Genomic DNA, 22,917 nt, shown 5'->3' with positions numbered 1-22,917 from the left:
CTGTGGCATGACAGGCTCCTCTGTCCTCCTCTGTCTCCTGGAGTTCACTCAAATTCATGTCCATTGAGTTGGTGATGTTATTCAACCATCTCATCCTCTGTTGTCCCCTTCTCCTCCCACCTTCAATCTTTCCCAGTATCAGGGTCTTTTCAAATGAGTTGGCTCTTCACATCAGGTGGCCAAAGTATTGGAGCTTCAGCTTCATCATCAGTCCTTCCAATGAATATTTAGGACTGATTTCCTTTAGGATTGACAGGTTTGATCTCCTTGCTGTCCAAGGGACTCTCAGAAGTCTTCTCCAGCACCACAATTCGAAAGCATCAATTCTTTGGTGCTCAGCCTTCTTTATGGTCCAGCTCTCACATCCATGACTACTAGAAAAATCAGTTTTGACTATATGGACCTTTGTTGGCAAAGTGCTCTCTCTAACTCCATTTAATTAATGAATTAACAGATGGATTCTTTTTCAAAATGACTGTACCAATTTCCATTTCCACTAGGAATATATGAGGGGTCCCATCTCCCCACATCTTTGCCATCTTTTGTTATCATCTGACTTTTCAAGAAGTAGCATCTCATTATGGCATTGCTTTGTTGATGACTAACAATACTGAGAATCTTTTCATGTGCTTACTGGTGCTTTTTTTCCTTAACTTTAAAAATTTTGAAATGTTAGGTTTAGAGAAAAACTGTAAAAATAGTACAAAACTCTCATTTACTCTTAGCCTAGATTCCCCAAATGTTAACCACACATGCTTGATCATTCTCCATCTCTGAATCATTTAAGACTTGCAGACATGAAGGCTCTTTACCTCTAAATATTCCAGTGTGTATTTTCTTAAAACATAGCAAAACCCAGCTTTCTCTAATGCAACCACAGTAAAATGATCAAAGTCCCTTCGCTGTTCACCTGAAACTGTCACAACACTGTTAGTCATCTATACCCCAATGCAAAATATTTTTGGTGTTAAAAAAATACAATTAAAAAAAACCAGAAAATCAACATCGACTCAATACTATCGGTAACTGAATGTTTCCAAATTTTGCCAAATTTCTAGGAAGCAGCATCTTAAAAAAGCTCTACAGATGATTCTATTGGATATCAGGATCTCTGTCACCTCTTCTCATCAATGAGGACCATTAATTCCAGGGAGGACAATGCCCTCCCCGAGGTCACCATTGATTTAGAGCAGAGTTTTCAGAATGTCCCATCCCCCAGGGCACCTTTATGTGACCTAGGGAAAGATGTCTCTCTGCTGCTGCTGCTGCTGCTGCTGCTAAGTCGCTTCGGTTGTGTCTGACTCTGTGGGACCCCATAGATGGCAGCCCACCAGGCTGCCCCATCCCTGGGATTCTCCAGGCAAGAATACTGGAGTGGGTTGCCATTTCCTTCTCCAATGCATGAAAGTGAAAAGTGAAAATGAAGTCGCTCAGTTGTGGCCAACTCTTTGTGACCCCATGGACTGCAGCACATCAGGCCTCCCTGCCCATCACCAACTCCCGGAGCTTGCTCAAACTCATGTCCATTGAGTTGGGGATGCCATCCAACTCATCCTCTGTCACCTTCTTCTCCTCCTGCCTTCAATCTTTCCCAGCATCAGGGTCTTTTCCAGTGAGTCAGTTCTTTGCATCAGGTGACCAAACTATTAGATCTTCAGCTTCAGCATCCATCCTTCCAATGAATATTCAGGACTGATTTCCTTTAGGATGTACTTGTTGGATCTCCTTGCAGTCCAAGGGACTCTCAAGAGTCTTCTCCAACACTACAGTTCAAAAGCATCAATTCTTCGGCACTCAGCTTTCTTTATAGCCCAACTCTCACATCCATACATGACTACTGGAAAAACCATAGTTTTGACTAGATGGACCTTTGTTGGCAAAGTAATGTCTCAGCTTTTTAATATGCTGTCTAGGTTGGTCATAATTTTTCTTTCAGGGAGCAAGCGTCTTTTAATTTCATGGCTGCAGTCACCATCTGCAGTGATTTTGGGGCCCCCAAAATTAAAGTCTCTCGTGATTTCCATTGTTTCCCCATCTATTTGCCATGATGTGATGGGACCAGATACCATGATCTTAGTTTTTTGAACTAAGGAGCTCAGATCATGAACTCCTTAATGCCAAATTCAGACTTAAATTGAAGAAAGAACGGAAAACCACTAGACCACTTAGGCATAACCAGTGTGCCTATGATGTGCCAGACAAAGGAAACAGGAAGATGGGCTGGGTGGGAGAATGTGACTCGGTGAGTGGAATTCCAAAGCCTGTAGAAGGCCATCTCGGGAACCACTCAAGCTGGTGGCAGGGCTTGCGGTTGCACTGATGGAAGCCAAGACCTCAGCTGCCTGCAATTTCTGGTCCAGGTTAATTAGACTCGAAATGGGAAAGTTGCATGATTCTTTCATGTTCTCACAGCTTTAGATATCTCATGGTTCCTATTAGTGTGAGAATAAAAACAAAAAAATTTTGGCAGTAATATGTAACAATTCAAATTTGTAAAGAAAGAATCTGGGTCTTCTAGATCAAGTTAATTTAAACTTTGGCTTCCAAGCACATTAGAGATTCTGCTGATAAGTAAACTTAGCAAATGCTTTTTAGTGCTTATAGAACTTTGCCCACTTTATGGGCACTTGTGGTTCAGATGGTAAAGAATTTACCTGTAATGTAGCAGACTTGGGTTCAGTCCCTGTTTTGGAAAGATCCCCTGGAGGAGGGCATGGCAACCCACTCCAGTATTCTTTTTTTTTTTAAGTTAATTTATTTTAATTGGAGGCTAATTACCTTACAATATTGTAGTGGTTTTTACTATACATTGACACGAATCAGCCATGGGTGCACATGTGTTCCCCATCCTGAACGCCCCTCCCACCTCCCTCCCCGTCCCATCTCTCAGGGTCATCCCAGTGCACCGGCCCCGAGCACCCTGGCTCATGCATTGAACCTGGACTGGCGATCTGTTTCAAGGTGGTAATATACATGTTTCAGTGTTATTCTCTCAAATCATCCTACCCTCGCCTTCTCCCACAGAGTCCAAAAGTCTGTTCTTTACATCTGTGTCTCTTTCACTGTCTCGAACATAGGGTCATCCTTACCATCTTTCTAAATTCCATATATATGCGCTAATATACTGTATTGGTGTTTTTCTTTCTGGCTTACTTCACTCTGTATAATAGGCTCCAGTTTCATCCACCTCATTAGAACTGATTCAAATGTATTCTTTTTAATGGCTGAGTAATACTCCATTGTGTATATGTACCACAGCTTTCTTATCCATTCGTCTGCTGATGGACATCTAGGTTGCTTCCATGTCCTGGCTATTATAAACAGTGCTGCGATGAACATTGGGGCACACGTGTCTCTTTCAATTCTGGTTTCCTTGGTGTGTATGCCCAGCAGAGGGATTGCTGGGTCATAAGGCAGTTCTATTTCCAGCTTTTTAAGGAATCTCCACACTATTCTCCATAGTGGCTGTATTCCCACAAACAGTGCAAGAGGGTTCCTTTTTCTCCGCACCCTCTCCAGCATTTATTCTTTGTAGACTTTTTGATAGCAGCCATTTTGACCGGGGCGAGATGGTAGCTCACTGTGGTTTTGATTTGCATTTCTCTGATAATGAGTGATGTTGAGCATATTTTCATGTGTTTGTTAGCCATCTGTATGTCTTCTTTGGAGAAATATATGTTTAATTCTTTGGCTCATTTTTTGATTGGGTCGTTTATTTTTCTGGAATTGAGCTGAAGGAGCTGCTTGCATATATTTGAGATTAGTTGTTTGTCAGTTGCTTTGTTTGCTATTATTTTCTCCCATTGTGAAGGCTGTCTTTTCACCTTGCTTATAGTTTCCTTCGTTGTGCAAAAGCTTTTAAGTTTAATTAGGTCCCATTTTTTTATTTTTGCTTTTGTTTCCATTACTCTGGGAAGTGGGTCATGGCGGATCCTGCGGTGATTTATGTCAGAGAGTGTTTTGCCTATGTTTTCCTCTAGGAGTTTTATAGTTTCTGTATTCTTGCCTGGAGAATTCCACGAACAGAGGAGCCTGGTGGACTGCAGTCTGCAGTGCGGCAAAGAGTCAGACACGACTGAGTGACTAACACTTTCTTTTCTAGTGCCTACGTGGTGAGATAACTCAAAGGTTGAAGCCCCCTCCCTTAAAAAAGTCTTTATTTCCTTCAGTCAAAGTTGAACAATCTTGCCTAAAAGATAGCACGTTCTACATGTGACCTTGATCCCATGTAGGTGAAGGGGATCATGTGTGGTTCATAAGCGGATGAAGGGGGTCAAAATATATAAACTTCCAACTATAAGATAAGTAAGTCCTGGGGATGTAATGTACATACAGCATGGTGTCTACAGTTAATAACATTGTATTACATATTTGAAAGTTGTTACAAAAATAAGTCTTTAAAGCTCTCATCCCAGGAGAAATTTTTTGTGACTGTCCATGATGATGGACAGATGATAACTCGACTCACTGTGGCCATCATTTCATAATATACACAAATACTGAATCATTATATTGTACACCTGAGACTAATATGATGTTATATGTTAATAATACTTCAATAAAAAATGCATGCACCGAAAATAATACCCATTTACACTAATACGTGCAAGTAAACGGGTACAAATGAACCATCAGAATGACTGATGGTGGAATGAAGCTGGAGAAGTAGATAATGTGAATAAGTGAAAATAAATACATAAAACAAGACAGGGGCCTGGGATGGAAAAATATTAAAAGTATGATTTATTCAATCCTCGGCACCTGAAGTCCAAAATAAATACATCAATAAAAAATGAAATATCCTTAAAAATACTATACATCCTGAAAAGCCTCCTAAATGTTAAAAAAATATTTTCTTAAAAAATAAGAAAATCCCTTTTCGGAAGGCAGATTTCTTTTTTTCCAGTAAGAGTTTTTTCCAGCTGATTTCTGAATGATATTTTCCAGGGCTCATTTTGTGACTAACCCAAGGGGGCAACCTTCTCTACCTAAAGATGACGTCATCATCACCATCGTCACCTCCCCCCCACCACCAGGGGGGTTACATTTTGGTTTGTTTTCAGTGACGAGGTGATGGTTTGTGTTGACTCATATAAACTTCTTAGCAAGCATATGTACTTTCACAGTCTCGCCCCCACCTCCCTTCCCATTCTTATTTCCTACCTGTCTAGACAAATGGGCTCCTTCCTCATGGCACTTTCAACAGCCTCATCATAGTTCCGTACCTTAGGACACTCGTCCTGTGCCTAATTCAAATGTCGCTTCCTCCATGAAACTCTTTCCAGCCTGGCCAGGAAGAGTTAATCACACACAGTGGGGAGGAGACAGAATAATCTGGGGACAATTCTCACCTCTAACACTTAAGTGAAGTGAAAGTTGCTCAGTCGTGCCTGACTCTTTGCAATCCCATGGACTATACAGCCCATGGAATTCTCCAGACCAGAATACTGGAGTGGGTAGCTTTTCCCTTCTCCAGGGAATCTTCCCAACCAAGGGATTGAACCCAGGTCTCTTGCATTGCAGGTGGATTCTTTACCAACTGAGCCACCAGGGAAGCCCTCTAGCAATTATGACCTCAATAATTTACTGGATTTTTCCAAGTCTCAATTTTCCTTGTTAAAAAGCAAGGTTGTGATAATAATACCTATGTTACAGGGTTGTTGTAAGATTTGGATATTTAAACTACTGGGAATGTGCTGATGCTCAAAAAAATGCTTGTTCCCTTTCTTCCCCTCAGGGGGGAAAAAGGCAAACAATCTTGCCTAAAAGGCAACATGTTCTACATGTGACCTTGGTCAGCTTTTCATGCTGCTCCTGAATAACAGCAAATCGACAAGCCGTCATTCATTACCCGTTGGTGGCTGCCTATGGATCTACTTGAACTTGTGTCTGTCCAATAGGTGAAATGAAGAGTGGAAAAAATTGGTCATGTGCCATGTGCTTTTGCTTTTTAAAGCAAATATATTGGAAAGAGCCAATTAGGGCATATACAGGCTGTTTATCTTCTGTAGTTGATTTAGAGGATGGGTTAGCCTAAATTAATGGAAATTCTGAATTACAAATCTTGAAGGCTTAAAGGAAAACAGAGCAGCAACCAGGTCTGAGGTTGTTTTCTAGAGGATCCTTCTTGAATAAATAGCCATGAATGTTTTGTGATTTGATATTAGAAATCCTAAATTTCCCTTGTGGCTCAGTTGGTAAAGAATCCGCCTGCAATACAGGAGACCTGGGTTCAAATCCCTGGGTTGGGAAAATCCCCTGGAGAAGGGAAAGGCTGCTCACTCCAGTATTCTGTCCTGGAGAATTCCATGGACTGTATAGTCCATGGGGTTGCAAAGAGTGGGACACAACTGAGCGACTTTCAATTCACTTCAGTATTTTGAAAGCGTTTCAAAAGTTTTCCAGAATACTTGAAACATCCACACCATTTGCACTATTTCTGAAGACAGGGTTTGCACTGAAGAGGTCCTTGCTGAAGTGAATGAACTATTAGAGAGCTGATGGAATCTCTTTCCATCCTATCAGGTTATGATAACTGCATCGTCAATATAACTTGAGTACTCCCTCACCTAAAATCTAACAACGTATCTGTGTCTTAACATGTGTTGCTGAATCCACTTTTTTAACTCAGTCTACCATCTATACTGCAGCAGGGTGATTTTGCCAAAATACACTTTCTTAAAAGCCTCACGGAACTTCTCATCAGCATCAGTGCTGGACCAAATTCCTTTGGAGGACAGCCAGAGCCCTTCACAGCCTGGCCCCTCCACTTCAGCTGCCTCTCCTGCCCAGAGGGACCCCTTTCCTCTTTGCAGCCACACTAGAGAACTTCCTCGTCTGGATGGACTCACAATATTCCCTCCCCTCTGCAACCCCCTTCCCCCACAATGTGTCTCCTGGTCCTCCCCCTCCTTCAAGATGGAGCTCAGTTAGCATCTTTCTAACGCCCCAGTTTTCCGCTTGCAGAATTCCTTCAAACCCCAGCATTTTTCTTCTCATCCTTCTCTCTCCTGCACTAGTTTCACGCACCTCATCAGCTGCATTCAAGTGGCTATTTACATTTAAATGACTTAAAATGAAAGACAAATAAAATGTAGTTCCTTGCTGCCACTTGCAGCGTTTCAAGTGCTCAGCAACCCATGCAGTCGGTGGTGACCGCCTTGGATGGCACCAGTTGGAAGCCTTCCATCACGGCAGGGAATTAAAGACGCTGAGCTCCTGGTGGGGAGGGGCTCAGTTATTCACCATCACATCTCTGGTGGTCAGCAGAGTGGCCAGCACGTGGCAGACACTCAAGAAGCTTCTCTTGAACCAAACCAAACCGACTGGACTGAGACTGTCTTCAGAGAAGCAGGCTCAAGGGGCCTGGGTCACCAGAGGTCACAGCGTTCTGATGGTGGAGTGGAGGGAACGGGTGGGACTGTGGCTGGTACTCAGAGGGAAGGGAGCCCAAACCAGCGCAGAGGTCATCTTTTTTCCTTTTTTTCTGGGTGGCATGTCCCAGCCAGGATTCTGTTACTATGGAGAGGGTGAAAATGGATGTCAGGGAGAGCCCCAGATATATGCTGCCCTGGGGCAGAGGACAGCATGGGGGAGAGCGTGGGGCGTGAGGTCTGGGCTCCATGCGACTGAGATGGGGAGGCTGGGAGGCTGGGCTCCATGTGATGGGGAGGCCGGGAAAGTAGGGGCTAGGGGAGTGGTAAGACTTTAGGAAGAGTCAAAAGCATCGCCACAGCTCCGTAGCTTCTGGTCCTTGGGGTGAGCAAAGGGAGTAGAATCCCCCCGCACCCCACCCCCCACCCCCGCCCACCACCACCACTCTGGGTCCTTCGTGTATCTGGGAGGCCCCAGGCGGGAGATCTTTCTCCTGGGAAGTGCGGACATGGATACTCTGTTCCAGTTCAGAAGCTGCACTTCCTAACCCAGGTTTTTGGCAGCCCTGGTGTTTCATTGTTCATTATTCATGAATAGACTTGACTTGGTTCGGAATTAAAGCTTCCATGCAGCAAATCTGGCCTGCAGAGGGGATGGCCGGGAACTCGCCTGTGTGGCTCCAGAACTGGCCCCTTTTCTCTGGAAAAATCCTCTCTGGGAATCTGTGCCAAGACCCGGTGAGTGAGAAATGACTTCATGATGTATCCAAAAATTGCATCTTTTAAGAAACTGTCTTTATAAATGGTATCAGAGGGGGAAGAAAAAAGAGAGAGAGAGAGAGAGAGAGAGAAAGAAGGGAGTAACCCTTTCAGATCAAAAGTACTCTTTCTAAATATGAAGATGTTGGGGCAAAGGGAAGGTCAGTGCTGGGCCCCCAGGGCCAGGTTTCACCTGACTTGTGCTGTGCCCTATTCTTCACACAGGTGACACACACACACACACGACATGACACCCTCCTGTGTGGACAGTTCAGGTCCCCATAATCCTTCTGTTCAGTTCAGTTCAGTTCAGTTCAGTCCCTGAGTCGTGTCCGACTCTTTGCTTAATCCTTCTGGGGGGACTTTAATTTTCTAACTTGGCATCCATGGTCTTCTTGGGGTCCCTGACTCAAGCTGTCTCCTTGGTGACCCATGTTATCCTCGGAGCAGGAGGGTGAGCTGCACTCATACCTGGGAGGTGATCGTGATGCAGTCCTGGTCCTTCTAAAGCCTTTTGTGCTGTGTTTAGTCGCTCAGTCGTGTCTTACTCTTTCCACACTATGGACTGCAATCTGCCAGGCTCCTTTGTCCGTGGGGATTCTCTAGGCAAGAATACTGGAGTGGGTTGCCATGCCCTCCTCCAGGGGACTTTCCCAACCCGGGAATCAAACTGAGGTCTCCCACTTTGTGGGTGGATTCTTTACTGTCTGAGCCACCAGGAGAGCCCAAAAATACTGGAGTGGGTAGCATAGTCCTTTCCAGGGGAACGTCCCAATCCAGGAATTGAACCAGAGTCTCTCCAACTCTGCTTCTCAGGCTTCGCTCAGTCTTCTGTTCCTCCCTTGGTTGGCCCCTTGTGATGAAACCACCAGCGTGGTTTGCAGCAGCAAAGAGGTGCTGTCTTCCTTCCCTGGTGGATCAGCTCTGTAGCCTCTGTGGCTTGCACTTCTGATCATCACCATCACAAAAACTTCTTTTAGGTTGCGAACCATCACAGGAGTTGTTTCATTGCTAAAAATACGCTTTGATTAGTTCCTCCAGGGAGACCCAAGATCACTGCCATTTTCCTGGTGAACGTCCCTGAGATCCAGCTTGCAGAAAGTTACAGAATGAAGGGCCAGAGTGGGATTCTGAATCCAAGCCCATCAGATGATATGGCTCCTGCCTGCTTCACTAGGTCATGCTAACTTACCTTGGGAGGGGAGGAAGGATACTTCAGATAGGAGAGCTTGAGCTAAGTCAGAGAAACCTTAAACAGGAAGGTATGGTCCAGAAAATGCAAGTTATTCAGCACTGGGGGAGCAAAGTATAAGCAGCAGGGAGGAACGGAGTGAAGAATTGGAGGGGAGAGGGTGATGGGGACTCAGTGGGACACTCAGGGACTTATTCTCTGCCAGGAAGGAGCTTGGATAAGCTGTGGTCACGTTTTGCTTTGAATCAGCTAGTTCACTCTGCGGTCTGGCCACTTGGCTGGAGGGTGGAGAATGGGGGCCACCGAGCACGCCCTGTTTAGAAGGGGTGCTGGCTCCTGGGAATCACCTACCCTTTCTGGCCTCCAGTTTTCTCATCTGTAAAATACAAGTATTGGATGAAAAGAAGTTTTCACCAATCTCTTCACCATGGTGAGCCCGTTTATCTCATCTGCTGGCTGGACGACAGCAGGGAGAGTCTTTTTATTTCCTGATAGACTTTGCATATTATTCCTCTGTGACACCAGGCCAAGCTCCTCTTTTTTGGGTAGTCTCAGCCAGTTGAGCACTTGGAGCCTCTAATCAGCAGAGGTATTACCCCTTCCCGCACCCCCCAAATCCAGGGCTGAGTCAATTTTGAGCCCACAAGGTGAGGTCCTGGCTTCAGGAAATACTACCCTGGGGTCCAGACACTCAGGACAAGACCAAAACATCTTGTCATGCCCCAGGATGTGGACCTCCTGCTGGCCGATTTCTTGGGCCCAGAGACCCCTCTGGACCCTGGACGCTAACACGTCTCACATTTGGGAGGTGCTTTCTTGATGGTGGTGGTGGGGGAGTTTACATATTCAGATTTTACGGTTAAACTATTTTTGTTGGAAAAGTACCCCATACCCAAGGGAACAACGAAATACAGAACAGCAAAAAGTTGCTAAGCCTCCACCACCACCTTCCCTCTAAGGCCAGCCCAGTGCCCAACCAGCCACCCCTGGGCGCCTCTGCCCTGGCTCAGGGCTGCGCAAGCCCTCCTCCTCCCAGCTCCTCCAGTGCCAGCTTTGCCCATCTGCGGGCCTAGCACCTCCCGGGCACGGGGACCACCTCCGGAGTTGCCCTTGCTCCTCCTGGGCACGCCTAGATTAACTTCTGTCCCAAATGATGCACCGAAGAGTCGAGTGGGAGATCAAAGGCGAGCCCTTTTATTTAATAGCCTTTGGAGAGAATCACGCACGTAGTGAAAGACTCAATCAGTACAAAGCCCCTCTCCCGACCAACTCCCGCCCCCCTGCCCCTCGCAGTCTCTCGCGTCTCCTTCCCTAGCCCTTCTGGGCAGGCACAAGCACGCATCCCACCCCTAACTTTTTAAATGGCTCGCGTGACTATATGCTAACCATTTCTGCTCTCTGCTTTTTCACTTGCCTGCGGGTCTGGGCGCTGGCTTTGTGCCAGCCCCGCGAGCCCCGCCTTCTTCGCTGGGGGGTGTCCGTGGTCATGGTCGCGCGTGCTGAGCGCGGGGGTCAGTTCCAGAGAGATGTTCACCTTCCTGCCCTGGAGCGCGTGACCCGGCCCGGGGTCTGAGCCACGGCCCCTCCCGCGGCCGGGCGGGTCCCCAACTCGGCAGTTTGCGGGAACTTTCCCGGGCGCTCGCGCGCCGGCCTCGCGCGGGTTCCTCTGTGCGAAGCCTCTTTTTGGTTTTAAGGTCCCGAGTGGCTGCGGAGAAAGCCGCGAGAAGCGGCTACGTGGGGAGCGGAGACCGGGAAGCAGAGCCCCGCGAGCGGGCGGACCCACCCGCGCGCCGCCCCGCCCGCTCGCCCGCGCCCACGAGCCCCGCCGCGCCCGCCCTGCCCCGCCGCGGGCGGTCCCCGGTTCGCCCGCTTGCCCCCCCGCGCCCGCACCGCCCCCCCGCCATCCGGTCGGCCCCTCTCCCGGGCGCCGTGCCCGTCCCCAAGGCGGCTCGTCACCGCCGCGAGGCCAATGGGCTGGGCCGCGCGGCCGCGCGCACTCGCTTGTCCCGAGTCCCTCCCGCGCTCTGCCCGGAGCCGCTCTCCGGCCCTCGCCCAGCCCGCCGCCGCCGCTGCCGCCGTCGGAGTCGCCATGCAGCCCCCGCGCGCCCCGTTCCTTCCGCCGCCGCCGCCGCTGCTGCTGCTGCTGCTGCTGCTAGCCGCGCCCGCCTCGGCGCAGCCGGCCCGGGCCGGCCGCTCGGCGCCGGGCGCCGCCGTGTGTCCCGAGCGCTGCGACCCCGCGCGCTGCGCCCCGCCGCCGGGATCCTGCGAGGGCGGCCGCGTCCGCGACGCGTGTGGCTGCTGCGAAGTGTGCGGCGCGCCCGAGGGGGCCGAGTGCGGCCTGCAAGAGGGCCCCTGCGGCGAGGGGCTGCAGTGCGTGGTGCCCTTCGGGGTGCCCGGCTCGGCCACGGTGCGGCGGCGAGCGCAATCTGGCCTCTGCGTGTGCGCCAGCAACGAGCCGGTGTGCGGCAGCGACGCCAAAACCTACACCAACCTGTGCCAGCTGCGCGCCGCCAGCCGTCGCTCCGAGCGGCTGCATCAGCCGCCGGTCATCGTCCTGCAGCGCGGCGCCTGCGGCCAAGGTACCGGCGCTCCGGGAGCTCCCGGGTCGCGGCATCCCGGCCCCGAGGGACGGACGGGCCGGGAGAGGGGGCGCGAAGCTTTGTTGGGTCTTCCGGGGGCACCCACTGGCTGGGAGAGGCGGACACCGACCCCCGGGGTGGTAGCGATCCGCGGGCTCCCTCGGAACCGAGCTTTGCGCTCAGCCCAAGGTCGTTCCGCGCGTGGCGGTCCCTGGCCCTGCTCTATCCCGAAGCCCACCCCCCCTTCTCGGGGAACCCGGTGCCGGGGCCTCCGGCCCATGGCCGCCTGCTGGTTGCCCCGCGGGGAACCACACCGTGCCAGGGCCTGGGGGACAAACAAGACGGGAATGTGGGCATAAAGGGGATTGAGAAGTTCGGGGCTGGGAAAAGTGTCCAGAGCTGAGTGAGACCCGGGGTTGGGACCACAAAGTCTCATTTCTGTGGCTTTCCCTTCCTTCTCTTCATCCGCCTCTCCCTCCTCCACCCCCTTAAGATGAACAGGGTTCATGTTTCACATTAGCGATCTCCTGGTTGAAAACTTTTTTAACTTTTTATTTGAAAGAGGTGGCCATGCCCTTGGGGCTCCCCAGTTTCTCCCCGCCCCAGGGTTTCCCGGTCAAGTACCGGTTTAAGGAGGTGTAGCGGGCACTGATGCCAGCGTCGCTTCCTGGGTTTTGAGCCAACCGCACAAAAATGAAAGTGGCTCGATTTGAATAAGCTGAGCATGGATCAGGGGAAAGGCAGAGGCAAGGGTGAGGGGAGCGCGTTAGGGGTGAGGGAAAAGTGGAGCCCTTTCCCTCCTGAAGCATCTTTTCTGTATCAATAAGACCCGTCCTGGCCAGGGAGTTGGGGGTGGGGGGAGCGAAGGGTGGAGCCATCCTCTAACTCTCTCGCGGGACCTTCCCGAAGGATGCTTCTCTCCAGTCCCAGAGACCATATGGAAAAACAATGCTGAGTTCAGCTCCGGCCAATCCAGCGGTGTGGGGACGGGCCAGCCCTGCTTGGCAGGGCACTTGCCCTCAGCCTGAAGGCTGCCTCCTCATCGCGGGCAGTGCATGGAAACGGGAAGAGGGGAGCCCAGCACCGGGCAGCTGGGCTAGGTTTTCTTGGTAGGCAAACGGTCTAGGACCGACCGGGCCGGCAGAGGCTGACCGATCTGGGGAGGAGGGTGCCAGAGCCGTACGGGTGAAACGCAGAACCTGTGCCCTCAGGAAACAGCCTAGTTAGAGGGTGGAGGAGACGTATTCCAGAGAGAAGTGAACCTGCCCACTCTGGGTTTGGGCACCACAATGCATGTGTATTGGGTGCCCACTCGGCGCCCCAGTCCCTGGGCTAGGTGTGTTACACGTGTGACCACACTCGGCCTTCACAGCCTCAAGAGGAGGGAAGTCATTTCCATTTAACAGGTGGGACAACTAAGGGTGAATTACATGTCCAAAGTCACTCAGCTGGAATTTGAACCCAGACAGCCTTACTCAGAAGCAACCCAATGCTTTACCTGGCTGGGGGAACAGACACTGGGGAGGGTAAAGGAAGTTTTGGGAGGCCCCAAACTGCATCCCAAGTGGAGTTGGGGGGCAGGCTGAGCCCAGCCTTGTTTGGTGAGTAGATTGGTGTGGCTGGGGAGGCAGAGTCCCAGGGCCAGAGAGGACGGGCTGGGTTGTGTTCCTGAGCCAGGCAGCTCACAACAACAAAACAAAACAAAAAAGCTGGATAGGACGAAGCTAGCGGTGGAAAGCAGACCACACCGGGGTGCGGAGGCATGATGCATGCCGTAATTTGGGTGTGAGGTGATGACTTTAAATAAGCACATTGCATGGCCTTTTTTTTTTTTTCTTTTTTGTCAAAAACAAGCCAGCTGTTACTGTTTGTAGTCTCACGGCACAGGATCCTGAATAACTGGCACTATTGGAGCCCCAGATTGATTGCCAGCGAGGTGGAGTCACTTAGCAAGGTCTGGAGTTGGTGGAGTCATTGAGAGTCACCATGTGTGTGTGCGGAGGACAGGTCGTCTGCTGCTGGCCAGCAAGCCCACAGCAGGCTCCGGGGAGAGCCAGAGAGGGGACAGCCCCAGGAGGACGAGCGTGGTGAGAGGAGAGGGAGACAGAGGGCGCAGAGCGGTTCTCCCCCGTCCTTCTTTCTTTCTGCAAATATTTACTGAGCTCCACTGTGCATCCAGCACTGTGTGTGTCTGCTGGACACATGGGAGGCCCCTGGCAGATGTGTGTGTGGGGAGGATGTTGAATGAACAAATGAATGGAAGAGGAAACCAGAGGCACTGGACATCCATGGCCACCCAGTCTTTCTTTCCTCAATGAAAGGTTTTGCCTTTGCTGCCCTTCTCCGCTCCCCACCCCTCCCCGCCACCTCTCTGCCGCCATTCCCGCATCCAGCCCGCTGCCCTTGACTTTCCAGAGGTACCTCTGAGGACCGGAGCCTGGCTTCATTCAGTCGAAGCCTTGCCCACTAGCAGGTCACCTGAAGTCATTGTTCAGCGCGGTGCGTTGGCCGCCGGCTCTGACTCTGAGGCTTGGCCGGAGTGTTCCTTTAGCTGGAGTGGCTGTGGGAGGTCTTTTGGAGGAGGCGCCGCTGTTGGACTGGCAGCCTGGAGTTGGAGCGAGCCACGTGAGGATGTGGGGAACGAGCTCCCTGGGCAGGAGCGCCTCTGCCAGTCCTGGGATCACAAGGAGAGTTTGACTGGGGCAGAGAGAGAGAGGGCAGGGGAGGTAGTGGGGGCTGGTGAGCAGCCCGTGGGAGTCACGGAGGATCTTTGGATGGTGGGATGTGTTCCCATTCAAAAGACAGCACTTAAAAAAAAATGTTTATTTTAAAAATTTATTTATTTTAATTGGAGGCTAATTACTTTACAGTATTGTGGTGGTTTCTGCCATACATTGACATGAATCAGCCGTGGGTGTACACGTGTTCCCATCCTGAACCCCCTCCCACCTCCCTCCCCATCCCATCCCGGAGCACTTTCGTCTGGGTGCTGTTTCACAAAGACTTCAGGGAGGGTCTCTACTCACGGTTCTGGAAATGAGGGTGCATCATTGATTTCAGAAATCAGTGCTGCTGTCAAATGGCTGGGAAAGTGTACAGTTATACCAGAGATTAGAGAGCTGGTGTCTTCCACCAGGAACTGATTGGATTAGTTTAAAGCAGAAACTCTACACTGGTCAGGGGATTACAAAACAAACAAACAAACAAAAAAAAAAAAAAAAAAGAAAGAGATTGTAAGTAATAATAATCTGATAATAAGGGCTAATATATATTTCGTGCTTGTTCTGTGTCAGCCCTGTGCCAACCTGTTTGATCCTCCCAGCAACCCCATGAGGGGTGTGCTGTCATCCTCCCGGGGTGACAGCTGGGAGAGAGAGTCGCAGAGCTGTGCCTTGCCCAGGACTTGAACCCAGGCATCTGGTCCACAGCCCATTCATAATCACTCTGTGCTGTTGACAGAGAAACCGAGATCATAAGCCAACCCCAGCTAAGCCGAAGCAAATAGCTGGAATAAACAGAGCTCCAGATGGCCGTGGCCTTGCGATGAAACACAGGACGCGTCACGGCACTCGCTCCACCAGCACGGCAGTTGGAGGACATGGTTACCCCCAGATGCCATTGAGGCAGCTCTTGCCAGAAAAAAAAATAAATGAAAGCAAAAAAGCACAGAGGGAGCTGTGCTAGAGATATTTCCAAACCAGAGCGTTAGGCCCCAGACTGTTCTTAGGCAGAGAAAGGCTTCTTTGGATTCCCAGACATTGCAAAAAACTAGCCAGGATCTCTGACCAGTCTCTGCTGAAAAACGGACAGGAAGCCAGGAAAGAGGCCCAAAAAAGACTCCCCAAGTATCAGAAGCCTAATCTTTTTTCTCCTCCTCGTACACAGTCCAGGAAAGCACCCCACCCCTGCCTCAAACAGCAGCTCTGAGCCCAGAGGTCTTGAAGCCCAGGGACTCCCCATCTTGGTCCCACCTAAGGCCTGACAAGGAAGGGATTCTGGTGGAAGCTGGTCACGCACTCCTGGTGAAGAGCCACCACCGGCTTAGGAGTAATTTATAAGGGCTTTGCTCACTCCGGTTGGTTATCTTCTTTGGCTCCCTGTTGGTCTTGCTGTGCTGTGCTTAGTTGCTCGGTTGTGTCCACCTCTTTGCGACTCCATGGACTGTAGCCCCCAAGGCTCCTCTGTCCTTGAGGATTCTCTAGGCAAGGATACTGGAGTGGGTTGCCATGCTCTCTTCCAGGGGATCTTCCCAATCCAGGGATCGAACCCAGGTCTCTCTCACTGCAGGCAGATTCTTTACTGGCTGAGCCACCGAAGAGGTAAAGTATTAAGGTTTCATAAAATTGGTAAGCCAAGTGTCTAGAAGCCAAGTGTTTGAGTAACTTCTTCAAGAATTATTTCTTTTCCTTAAGTTATTGAGAGTTAAAGCCAAGGTTGGCGTTGATGCCTGTAGCCCATCTTGGGCCTGGGGGCCTTGTACTGCAGCTTTCTGCGGCTGCTGCGGTTCTGCCGAGACCACTGTGGAGACATGTCTAGACGCAGGAGGTGAGCTGCATTGAACCTGGTGGTCCTCCCTGTGCCCCAGGGGCTCTGAAGCTGGGATGCTGGTGTCCTCTGGAGCAAGATCCCTCCTGAGTCTTTTCTTTTTCCTTCCCCATCTTCTCTGATATTAAAAAGAAAGAAAATTAATGTCAACAGAGAAACTGTGAAGTGTAGCCATCCCAAATGCTTTTCCGAAAGGCTTCCATTGAAGAGGCATGTCTATTGCTGCTGGAAGGGCTCAGATTTCAGCTTTTAGAATTAATGACGTGAGTTCTAAGTTCATTCAGAGCATTTATTGAACACCTACTGTGTACTCAGAGGATCCGGGTAGAAGGAGTCAGAGGTAAGTAAGGCTGGGTAGTCCATGATGTCAAGGAGTTTGTAGTAGGTCGTATCATACCCAGCTTAAGGAGTCTGATCAATTCAGTTCAGTTGCTCAGTTGTGTCCAACTCTTTGCAACCCCATAGACTCCAGCACGCCAGGCTTCCCTGTCCATCACCAACTCCCAGAGTTTGCTCAAACTCATGTCCATTGAGTCGATGATGCCATTCAACCATCTCATCCTCTGTCAACCCATTCTCCTCCTGCCTTCAACCTTTCCAGCATCAGGGACTTTTCTAATGAGTCAGTTTCTCACATCAGGTGGCCAAAGAATCAGAACTTCAGCTTCAGCATCAGTCTAATGAATATTCAGGACTACTTTCCTTGAAGATTGACTATGTTTGATCTCCTTGCTATCCAAGGGACTCTCAAGAGTCTTCTCCAGCACCACAGTTCAAAAGTATCAGTTCTTCGGTGCTCAGCGTTCTTTATGGTCCAACTCTCACATCCATACATGACTCCTGGAAGAACCATAGCTTTGACTAGATGGACCTATGTTGGCAAAATGATGTCTTTGCTTTTTAATATGTTGTCTAGGTTTGTCATAGCTTTTCTTTCAAGGAGCACGCATCTTTTAATCTTATGGCTGCAGTCACCATCTGCAGTGATTTTGGAGCCCAAGAAAATAAAGTCTGTCACTGTTTCCATTGTTTCCCCATCTATTTGCCATGAAGTGGTGGGACTGGATGCCATGATCTCAATTTTTTGAATGTTGAGTTTCAGGCCAGCTTTTTCACTCTCCTCTTTCACTTTCATCAAGAGGCTCTTCAGTTCCTCTTCGCTTTCTGCCATACGGATGGTGTCGTCTGCATATCTGAGGTTACTGATATTTCTCCCGGCAATCTTGATTCCAGCTTGCGCTTCCTCCAGCCTGGCATTTCACATAATGTACTCTGCATGTAAGTTAAATAAGCAGGGTGACAACATACAGAACAGAACATACAGAACAGTCTGGGGCCCAACGCTCTGGTTTGGAAATATCTCTAGCCTTGACATACTCCTTTCCCAATTTGGAACCAGTCTGTTATTCCATGTCTGGTTCTAACTATTGCTTCTTGACCTGCATGCAGATTTCTCAGGAGGCAGGTAAGGTGATCTGGTATTCTCATCTCTTGAAGAATTTTCCACAGTTTGTCGTGATCCACATGGTCAGATCAGACTTTAGCGTAGTCAGTGAAGCAGACGTAGATGTTTTTCTGGAACTCTCGAGTCAGCTTACCACTTTATAAAGGGATGATGTCTCTTATGTGACAGACTCTCTCAGTTTCAGTTTCTTCATCATAAAATCATAATAAAAAATCATAATAAAAATAATGGTGCCTACATACCTATGTCATAGGATCGTTGAAAGATGGAAGCAGCTAATTATATGAACTTCGTGCTTAGAATCGTACCCAGTGCGTTACTAGACCTGGATCCGTGTTAGTTGTCGTAATCATCATCATCATCATTTTCATAGAGCTAGCCAATGAGGAGTCAGCTCAGTGGAGGTAGCACTGTCATGGTGTCCTCCTGGGGATAAAGTGTGTGGGTGGGTTAAAGGGAGGCCTCACAAAGGGCGAGGGTGACGCCAGGCCCGTGTCCCAGAGGCTGACTTGGAGTTCGCTAACAAATATGTTAGGAAAACTTCTCTGGACAGAAGGACTCAGAGGCCAACTTGCCTGTCACCCTTTGAATCCCCCAGTCACGGTCTGCATCACCTAAGAAGCTTGTGACTTCTCTGGACTGAAGAGCTGCCTGTCTGGAACACCTGGGATTTTCCAAATGTCATCTGGTTCACCCTTCCTAGGGTTTGTGATGCCCAGGACAGAGCAGTGCATAGATACCCTGAGACCCTCTTGACTGATGCTTCGCTTGTTTTCCATGTTTCAGGCATTCCTTATGAGGAAAGATTGGTCACCAAATTGAGAGTCCACGAGTGGCCTATTATTTTAGGTCCCCTGGACAAATTGTCATGTCAGCACTTGCCATAAAAGCAGTCCTACCCAGCGTCATGTGACAGCAGCTGGGCCCTCATCAGGAGGTAATCATGTCTCCTTGGGCACATGGTGGTTTCAGAGGGTACATTGTTGTGGCTGGAATTTTCGATAGTTTTCAAATTTGAATAAGCTCTGTCTTAATGAGTCAGAGCCTTGTGCAATATTTTCAAACCTCAGGAAACATCTTTCTCGTTAGTTGTGCAATCTGATCTCGAGAAGAAGACGGTAGGCCTGTCTGCCTGATGAATTTTTTTCCCTCCGAGTTTGGCAAGATCTGCAGTAGAGTTCCCTTGCACACAGTCTCAGGCGAGATTTTACTTGATCATCCAACAGTTGAGTCATCTCTCACCCCGTGACTAGGAGAGCCCTCTCTTTGTTGCCAGTATTCCAAGTGGTCGTCACTACTTGGTGGGGATGGATGGACACAAAGGGTTTTGCCAGCTGGGGTTGCCCAGGCCGATGGCTGCCAACTGGATACAGAGGAGCAAAGGCTCAGCGTTCAGCAGTCACAAGTGCTTCTCTCTGGCAGAGACTGAGCTAGCCTGGGGGAGAGGGGAGAAGGGTCAGTATTCTCCTGGACAGCCAGGTGCTGGGCAGCAGCACTGGACGGAACCATGACCAGGGGACCTCCCACTGCTGGGTGCTTCCCGGGAGCTGGGTGCTTCCTGGGAACTGGGCGCTTCCTGGGAGCTGGGTGCTGTGCTCTTGGTATCACGGGCCCACATTGTGTGTCCCTCATCGCCACCCAGGGAGAGAGCAGTGTTATCTCATTGTCCAACTGAGGAGTAGATGAGGCTCCGAGAAGTGAGTGATAACTCTCAAGGGCTACTCAGGAGAGGGAAGTGGAGGCAGAATTTGAACCCAAGTCTGCCCCATTTCCCAACTGTTCTTGAGACATCTTTGACTCAAGTGTTACTTAGAAGCATGTTATTTAATCTCCAAACCCTTGGGGATTTTCCAGCTCACCTTCAGTTATTGATTTCTGGTTCAGCTCCTCTGTGGTCTAAGAACATACTCGGCCTGGTTTCTGTTCTTTTAAATCAGTTATGATGTCTTCCTTGGTGAATGGTCCGTGTGAGCAGCAGAATTTTCTGGTGCTGGATGGAGTGTTTTGTAAACATCATTTAGGTCTAGTGGATTGATAATGCCGTTTGGGTCAACTGCGTCCTTACTGATTTTCTGCCTACTTGGTCTGTTGGTTCCTGAAAGATAGGGGCTAATGTTTCCAGGGTTTATTCTGGAGCTCAGAACTGCTGTCTCCTAGTGCTGTCTCCTCCATCCTCTGAAAAGTACAACTGTGTGCACACACCTTCCACAACCCATCTCTGACCGCATCAACGCTCCACCTTCATGTTTTCTGGGATCCTGTGGAAAAAGAACCCTCTTTTCCTGCAGAGACGCTGTTGACTGGTCAGAACCACCAGTTGGCTTGTGGACAGAATCCCAGAGCTCGAAATCTGAGTGTGGAAGGTTCTTGAAGGTCCCATAGCCCGACCCTTCACTTTAGAGAGAGGCGCCCAAAGGGAACATGACTCTCACAAGCTGCTTAGCTCATTGGGGCAGGAGGGTTGGTGGGCTGGTGTGGGTTCCACACTGGAGCCCTTCGCTCCTTAGCTGTCCCTTCCTGCTAAAACAGGGGGCTGTTTGGGAGAGGTTGGGGTCCACGCACACCATTTCCATGAGGCAGGGAGACAGTGGGCACTTTCATTTACTCTCTCATTACAAAATGATGCTAAAGAAAGCTTCTTCCACCCCTGCCCAAAATAATCTGCTTGGATTGGAAGATGATCAAAAGGCTATCCATATAATGACTGACTTCTCCTCTCAAGAGTTCTAAGCACCTATTAATGCCCTTGAACCATAATTACAGTCCTCCTGCTAAAAAGAAAAATGTCAGTATAAATATCGTAGTAGATATGCCAGATAAGTCAGGGCTGAGATGCTTCAATAACCTTTTACTGTGGTTTGATTTTCTTTGGGACGAATATACCAAGATTTTCCTCTGTCAGCATAAAGGCTCTTTTTAATTTCTTTTCACCATGCTGCTTAGACATCGTGGGAAATGCTTTGATGGCATATTACACTATACCAGTTCTTGAAAATTACACTTTAATCACATCAAAAAAAATAATAAAAAGAATAAAAAGATCTAGGATTCTACCGTTATTCCAGCAGCTTCATCGTTTCTGTCCCAAGTGTTACCACCATTTGCTTAGCTAGTCCTTTTTATGTTCATTTGGGCCGTGCTTTCCCCAAACCAAACATTTTTGTGTTGATGGCTTTCTGTATCTGGTTATTCTTTAGGGATAGATACTAAAAAGCACAGTGACTGGATGAAAGGGTGAGAGTTTTTATGGCCCATGGTGTATGTTGCCAAATTATTTTCCAGGGGATTGTACCCATATTTATTGCCATTGGCTATAGAATTAACAATCTCCTAAGTCGCTGAAAGCTGTGGCAACCAGGAAGAAACTGTCCCCAAAGAAACCCATGAGGATAAATGGAATACAATGGTACTAAACCACTCTACTCCATCAGTAAATTACCTGGTCTGTCTTTACGTGACTTTTATTCCCAGGTCGACTGCTTTTAGGAGATAAATAACGTTTGGGGTAGAATGAGAACTTTTAAAATTTGATTTTACCTGCTGAACGTGAAAGAAAAGGAAGCGAAGTTGCTCAGTTATGCCTGACTCTTTGCGACCCCATGAGCCCACCAGGCTCCTCCATATGTGGAATCTTCCAGGCAAGAGGACTGGAGTGGATTGCCATCCCCTTTTCCAGGGGTTCTTCCCAACCCAGGGATCGAAGCCGGGTCTCCCACGTTGCAGGCAGATGCTTTACCGTCTGAGCCACTAGGGCTGTCTGACCTAATGGGGATTGTGTGGGCCAACATTTGTGTTCTCCCTGCGGGGCCAGGACCAGCAAGGGGCTGTGAAAGCCCAAGGTCACACACCAGGCTGTGACAGAGGCTCTGAGTCCCTGGACGCCCAGCCCAGGGCTCTCTGCTCTGTCTCCCGGATGCTGACTCAGTTCAGGATGCAGGAGGAGGCCAGACTGTTTGTGTTTGTTTGGAAAAATGAACAATATGTTTACTGGGATGTTTGGTTACACATAGACCAACATACAACAGAAGCCACATATGTAAAATACAAGTTTCCTGTAGCCACAATAAAGAAGTAAAAAGAAACCGACTTTTCCCCTTTTGTAATGCAGTTCTACTGAGATATTATTCGCCTACCATAAAATTCACCCCTTTAAAGCAGACAGATCGGTGTATTTACAGAGTAGTGCCAACTGTCACCACTGTGTAATTCTAGAATACTTTCATCATTCCAAAAAGCAACCCAGTACCCATTAGCAGTCACCCCATACTTCCCAGAATTCTGCCCTCGGATCCATGAATCTGCTTTCTGTCTCTATGGATTTTCGTGTTCTGGGCATTTCATATAGATGGAATCATACACTTGTGGTCCTTTGTAATTACCTTCTTTCACTGACTGTAATATTTTCAAGGTTCATCCATCTTGTGGGTGTCCGTGCTTCATCTTGTTTTATGACCAAATAATATTCTGTTGTGTGAATATAGGAAGGCCAGACTTTTATTTTATCCCCTCTTCCTGATTAGGGTTTCCCTAATCCCAGCCCCAAACATCACTTTAAAAGTCTAGACAGCTGAGGCGGCCCAGAAGAAGCTGGAACACAGGCTGCAGGAAGCCAAGATGGAAAATAAGAATATTCTATAAGAATGGGAATTACGTACTGAAAGGGAAAGATCAGGAAATGCACTTTTCATATATATTAGACCGTATAATTTTTTCGGGAGCTGGAAAGGATGTTGGAAATGGTTTAGTCATCCCCCTCATCTTACTGGTGAGGTAACTGAGGCCCAGAGAAGGGAAGTGGCTCGTCTTGGGTCTTAAGACCCACTTTTTACTTCTCACTTAAGCCAAAGATTTCTTCTGAGTTTTGTCTCAGTTTTGCCAGCTCCCCTCCTCTTAAACGGAAGACGGTTTACTGTTTAGTCGCTAAGTCATGTCCAGCTCTTTGCGATCCCCTTTGTTGCCCGCCAGGCTCCTCTGTCCATGGGATTTCCCAGGCAAGAGTACCGG

The 22,917-nt window shown here is 48.9% G+C and overlaps 1 protein-coding gene across 1 annotated transcript in view; it reads left to right on the top strand.

Moving 5' to 3' along the window:
- HTRA1 (HtrA serine peptidase 1) overlaps window positions 11,296–22,917 on the top strand; it is a 59,332-nt gene continuing 47,710 nt past the window's right edge. The window contains exon 1 of the mRNA XM_018041506.1: window positions 11,296–11,903. Coding sequence (XP_017896995.1) covers window positions 11,414–11,903 — 490 coding nt within the window. The 5' untranslated portion in view covers window positions 11,296–11,413. The remainder of the gene's footprint in view (window positions 11,904–22,917) is intronic.

Source organism: Capra hircus, chromosome 26 (assembly GCF_001704415.2).
Source record: "Capra hircus breed San Clemente chromosome 26, ASM170441v1, whole genome shotgun sequence".
NCBI classification, from domain to species: domain Eukaryota; kingdom Metazoa; phylum Chordata; class Mammalia; order Artiodactyla; family Bovidae; genus Capra; species Capra hircus.
Note: the sequence above shows the minus strand (reverse complement) of the source record. Positions and strands in the feature narration are given on the sequence as shown.